This window comes from Phaethon lepturus, unplaced genomic scaffold (genome assembly GCF_000687285.1).
Source record: "Phaethon lepturus isolate BGI_N335 unplaced genomic scaffold, ASM68728v1 scaffold20761, whole genome shotgun sequence".
Taxonomy (NCBI): Eukaryota; Metazoa; Chordata; class Aves; order Phaethontiformes; family Phaethontidae; genus Phaethon; species Phaethon lepturus.
Window position 1 is genome coordinate 81,276 of NW_010520284.1, and position 6,111 is coordinate 87,386.

General features: G+C 36.4%; 1 protein-coding gene across 1 annotated transcript in view; it reads left to right on the top strand.

The window, feature by feature from the left end:
* MYT1L (myelin transcription factor 1-like) overlaps nt 1–6,111 on the top strand; it is an 84,645-nt gene that overhangs the window by 75,957 nt on the left and 2,577 nt on the right. The window contains exons 15-17 of the mRNA XM_010297347.1: nt 835–938; nt 5,432–5,575; nt 5,898–6,111. The exon at nt 5,898–6,111 is cut by the window's right edge and continues 2,577 nt beyond it. Of these exons, the coding sequence (XP_010295649.1) occupies nt 835–938; nt 5,432–5,575; nt 5,898–6,038 (389 nt within the window). The 3' untranslated portion in view covers nt 6,039–6,111. The remainder of the gene's footprint in view (nt 1–834; nt 939–5,431; nt 5,576–5,897) is intronic.

Here is a 6,111-nt window from a genome sequence, read left to right on the forward strand (position 1 = left end):
TGAGAGTTAGGCACTGTGGGAAAAGGTATTCAAGGTTCACACCAGAGAAGGTTCACACTAAATTAACAGAGTAGGAACACCAGCTTTAGGAGTCAGACTTTGACTTGAGAGAAAACAGGTCTATCTCTTCCCAGAACTATTTTATGCTTTGTTATAGTCATTAAAAGGATAAATAAATAAAACCTTTATGGTGTCATCCTGTCTGAATCCTTAAAGATGGAGGTATATTTAAAATTCTGTTCCCTAAATGTGTATAACTTCTATTTTGCAAGTTATCCTATATATCATTATTTAATAACACACTTCTGAACTATGAAATTATTAAAAGCAACAGCAGAATCACAATATGTCCCAGTTCACCAATAAAATTTCACTGTGTTGGTAAAAGAAATCTGAATTAGTTACACATTATTTTGACAATGCTGTAATATGAAGATATGAGCATGTTAAGATACTTTCTTTTCCTTTAGAAGGTCTATAAGTGGACACAGTCTTTCAAATAAGTTCCATATGACAGTGAGCAGAATTTGTTGCTGCAGGTGCATTTCTTATAATACAAAGTTAAATCAGTATATAGAAAGAAAAAGGTGTGTCTTATTGATCCTCTAGGCTTTTTCAACACTTTCCCTGGAAAATTACTGCAATTTTTAAAATAAAAGTAGTGGAAAATACATTGTGTTAACTTCAAAAGAAAAGTTTGAAGAACACTTCCTTTTTCTTTTTTAGTTTAATATTTGAAATAAATTTATTTTCAAATATGGAAATAATTAATTCACTGGACTCTGATTTAAAGCTTAATTTTTTTAACACCCCTTTTATTTTTATATCACACAGGTATAGAAAATGATGAAGAAATTAAACAGTTAGATGAAGAAATCAAAGAACTAAATGAATCCAACTCCCAGATGGAAGCTGATATGATTAAACTCAGAACTCAGGTAACAGTTTTATGAAGCCCTAAATTCAGCTGCTTTTTCTACATGACTGATTAAAAGAAATATAGGAACTATATAGCTCCCTTTTATGTTTCTTACATACTAATATTTCTATTTGTGATTTGCCATTTATAAAATTGGAAAACAATATCCATTATGCAATCTCCACATCAGTTACCAGCATTGAAAAAAAAAAAAAAACTTAGCAAAATATATTCTTTAAAATACGGCAAAAGTATGACCTGTCATGGTCAGCTTTGTATTTGCCCTTGATAAGACTACGCCTTTCTCATAGCCGTTAAAATATTGGGTGAGATCATGGTCATTGACATAAGTTACAAGGTGAAGGAGTCCAGATGAACAGTATGGCTTTTGCCAGGTCTGTGTGACAGAAAGGGAAGTGAACAGCAGTTACACTTCATTTTGTGGTACACTAAGTGCTGCCCTTGGCAGCAGTAGTGGTTCCGCAGATCCAGCTTAATTCCTGTTAGGGTTCACATAAATTGCTGGGAAAAAAAAAGAAAAGCTAACATTAGACTCTTTTTTAAAAACTGTTTTTTCACCAGTCCTAAAACTGGATGGAAAAGGCAAAGAACGGAAATTAATTGATTTTTTCCCCTGGCATTTTCCAGCATCCAGCGTAGCTTCTGGTGCTTTTTACTTCACATGATTTGAGCACAGACACCAACAGTGAGATTTACCACAGTTCTCAGCATTTAGTCCCAGAGTCATAGTCATTTGATTGATCTTGATGGAAACAAAGTAAACCATTCCTTGTTACTTTGACTGCTGCTTGTGGAGAAGAGGACCATATCCATTGTCCTCCTCCTCCTCTTGTATACGCCTAAACAGAAGGCAGGATCTGCTTCTTTGGCTTGGTTTTTCTTTGACTTCTAAACCTTAGCCAAACTGATACTGAAACATCACTTCTGTTTTATTCTAGTATTCAGGGTTCTTTTGTCATTATCTGGCCTTTATGGGATTTGACTGATATATTTTACACAGATTTCTGACGTGACCAAGTGTAACTGTAGGATAACGTGGACAAAATCTGCAAGAATGTAAAGCAAGGAGAATAATCAATAGTAGGAAAATTATATGTAGTTATGTTGGAGGAATTTGGTCCTAAGTTTTGAATCTGACAGCTTCCAGTCTGCCTTGTGTTTTCTTTTGCTTAATACAACACTGTGGGTGCTATTCACATACAGGCTGATTTATCTGAGTTTTTAAAAAATGTGAAGCACCCATTATGTGTATATTGGGTAAATGCTCCAGTTGTCATTAGGTTTCTGCATTTTTCATTTTATTTTTGGCCAGATGAACTAAAAAAAAAAGGCAAGCAAGCCATGATAACACTATGACAGGCATAAAACATGTATTGAGTTTCAAAGATTTAGCTAGGAATTTCACACCAAGTTTTGATCTGAAATGAGTACAGAAGCCATACTTCTGTGGTCTCAGTTCCACCTTTCGTATCTCAGACTAGTGCCATTGTATATTCTTAGAAATCAGCTTAGGCACTACCTGGGACCATTGCCTATTCATGGTAAAAAAAAACTCAACTGATAATTTTACCATCAAGTTGAAAGGAAGCTTCTCACACCTTGGTGCAGCAGATTTCGAAAAAGGGTAGAATGACTGGCAGTGACACATACTGTCATTAGAATAATCAATAGGATTCTAGAAAACAGAGCTACAAGAGACCTTGAAATGTTATTTTTTCCATCAGTCTTCTTCCCTTCCTACTTCCTGCTCTTCCTAAGCCAATCCTGACAGATGCTTGTCTAACCTGTTCTTTACTTCCTACATTAGAGATTCCACAGTCTCTGGGCAGTCTGGTCTAATACTTAACCTGTTCTTACCCAACTAGCTACTGATGTCTAGCAGAAAATCCCAGCTGAGTCAAACTTCACAAAAATTCAGAGGCCTCTGTTTTGACTTCACTCTCCTGAAGATAAGCAATTTACATTTCCAAGATGAAGAGATTTACATCATAGTCATTATCAATCTATTAAGAGGATCAGAGTCAACAGTCCCCTTTATTTGCAACAGTAAAATGTTACACATAACAAAATGTTTGCTGATAAACCTTTAGAAAACCATTGTGCAACCTAAATTTCAATAAGACTTCACAGGCAAGGAATACACAATAGGAAAACAGTGGAAGTTCTGTGAACACCAGAAGTAGCATCAGCCCTGCTTGATACGGATTTGCATCCCATATGAGTGTAAGTGCCAGTGAAAGTTTTTCCTACAAGAACTTCCCTTCCATGTAGAATCTTTTATATTTAATAAAGTGAAAAGTCATGCTGCAGCCTTTTTCTTAGTTGGGGCATTCATAAGACTCTGCTTTTTGCATAAACCTTGGAAGAAAGTATTTTTAATCTAAGATCTTCTAGTAAATTTGTCCAAATTTAACATGCAGGTCCAAAAGTATGAGAGGGGCAGAAACACATAAAGGTGAAAGGAAGAAAGAAAAATCTGCAAATAACTGTGTGTCTCATACAAGCAACGGGTTATTCTGTTTTTAGAATAGAAGCAAGTGAACATTCATTAGTTTTAGGGTCAAATACAATGAGAATACAATAATTAAGTATGCCAGTTATCTTAAGATACTTCCAGATGAGTACTACATGAAATTGCGAGGTATGCTGATCAGCTGCCGCTGTATTTGCAGATAGTCAGCATCTTGCATGAAAAAAGAAAAAAGATCTATTCAAGTTGCAGTGCTCAAGCAGGTAGAAAATCTATAAAATGTCAGCTCCTACTTGAGTTAGTTAGTGTGAGGCAGCAGCAGTTTGCCATACTGAACTGGGCCTTCATTGACATCAGACTCTTCACTTTGGTCTGTAATATAAAAAAACAGTTTTTAGGGTAAATATTGGAGCATGACTGACTCTAACAAGCACCTATGAAAGAAGTTTTGCATTTGCATACAGTGTTGCTCTGACACAAACAAGCTGAAAGCAAAACAAGAGGAGGATGTGTTTCCGGTTTCAAAGCTGGAGAAAGTATTTTGCCTACTACAATATGTCATAAAAATAGCTCAAAATCAATTAATTGTGACAAAACCAAGCCTCTGCAATATTGATAGCTGGATTAACTGCTATATAAAAACCCACAGTCAAAGTAAGAGATACCTGAAGATTGTTTTCTGTAACTTGTCAAGGTTACTTCTATCAACTAGTGGGCTGTATTTCCATAAGCAGACTGAAATTTTAGATTCAGAATAAAACTTGAGGCATCTAACAGCTTGATTGTGCCAACAATGTCCGAAAATTTACTCACCCATGGTCAAATTAATATTCACTTAAGAACCTTTTCCCCTTCTGCCTGCTACTACGGCACAAACCTCCAGCCTTCCCATCAGCATTGAAACTGTATCAATTCTTCCCACAGTTCGCTGTCTATGCCAATGTAGAAATGGATAAAGCACGTTTTGAGAATTCAAAACCTTGTGTTCTCTGGCATTTTTCCCACTTCTCTGGCATCCTTTTTCACCCTCTCATCAATGCATATTTTAACCTACACACACACAAAAGCACACCGTACACTTTGTAATAGCTGCTCAAGGTTGTCATCCAATGTGGAAAGTAAGGACAGGTCTACAAAGGAAAGTGTAGACAGATACAAGTGAGCTCTGCATGTGCTCTCGCCGAGTTAGACGTAAGCCAGTGTTCATCTGAAATCCTCGTAGCTTCGTTAGCACAGAGCTGTGCACAAGCTTTGGGTAAGTTGCCTCTCAGCAATGCTTTTTAGCTCAAGCACAGCACCATGCAAGGTCGCAGCTAACTTATGTCTGGTCACCTGGGAGCACAGGCAGAGCACACTCTCAGCTGTCTTCACCTGCACAGGTAGTCATACCCCGGGACCCACCTTCCTGGCTATGTGCAAATTGTCTTCAGTCCCTTCAGTTTTGCATGTCACCATATTAATTGGAAAACTTTCCAAATTTGTACATACGTCACAACAACATGCAATTGTTCAGCTTTCAAAAGCAGCCCTGTGAATTTGCATAGAATCAAATTACACGTACAAAGAGCTAAACACTGGCAGCAAGGAGCTGTAAATGCTTAACTAACTATATATATGTATTTTGCAGAAAATGTAAGACGTGCATGACTTCAGTGCAGAATGTCCCTATGGTAGGCTCCTAGAAGTAGAAGTGTTTAACGGCATGGGTGAACTTGCAGAACTAAGGTCCTTCTTAATGCCTTTCAAACTCAAGAAGAAAAGCTCTAAAGCAGTGGAATCAAATCCAAGTTCATTCATTTTTACCATTATTAAAAAGACAAGCTGTTAAATAAATACAACATGCAGTAGGAATAAGAAACAACAATGATAAGAATTGCAGACTCAAGCAAAACCTTTTTAAGTGTGAATGAATAGACCTTTTTCTCTTTTCCCTGGTACATCTGTTATCACTCCCTTCAAAGAGCGCATGCTTTATAACAGCTTGCCTTATATTACATTGTACATAAATTTGTCCATTTTAGATTACCACAATGGAGAGCAACCTGAAGACGATAGAAGAGGAGAACAAAGTAATTGAACAGCAAAATGAGTCTCTTCTTCATGAATTGGCCAATTTAAGCCAGTCTTTAATTCATAGTCTAGCTAATATCCAGCTGCCACATATGGTAAGTGATTGAGAGCACAAGTTAAGGAATTTGGCGATCTTCAGTTCACTTCATACAATAGATGTCTTTTTTTATGTTTATGTTTCATCAACCAGTTGGATATTTGTGGTAACAACACTGAAACCATAAAGATACATTAACTGCTAACAAAGACATGGAGGGCCTGTTCCAGTGTATCCTGTAAAATTAAGTGAGAACTAAATAGGCATTTTAAATATTATAAAAAATGGTGGCAGTATGCCTTGATAATATGTTATGCTTAAATGAATATACGATTAAGAAAATAAAAGTTGTATATGAACTACTATTTAATATCTCGTAGGAACCAATCAATGAACAAAATTTTGATGCTTACGTGACCACTTTGACGGACATGTATACAAATCAAGATCGTTATCAGAGTCCAGAAAATAAAGCCCTACTGGAAAATATAAAGCAGGCTGTGAGAGGAATTCAGGTCTGAACAGCTGCTATAGTGGTGAAAGTCTTGCTTAAAAAAAGGATGCCTCTTGTTTTTTGCTGCTGTAATTTACCAG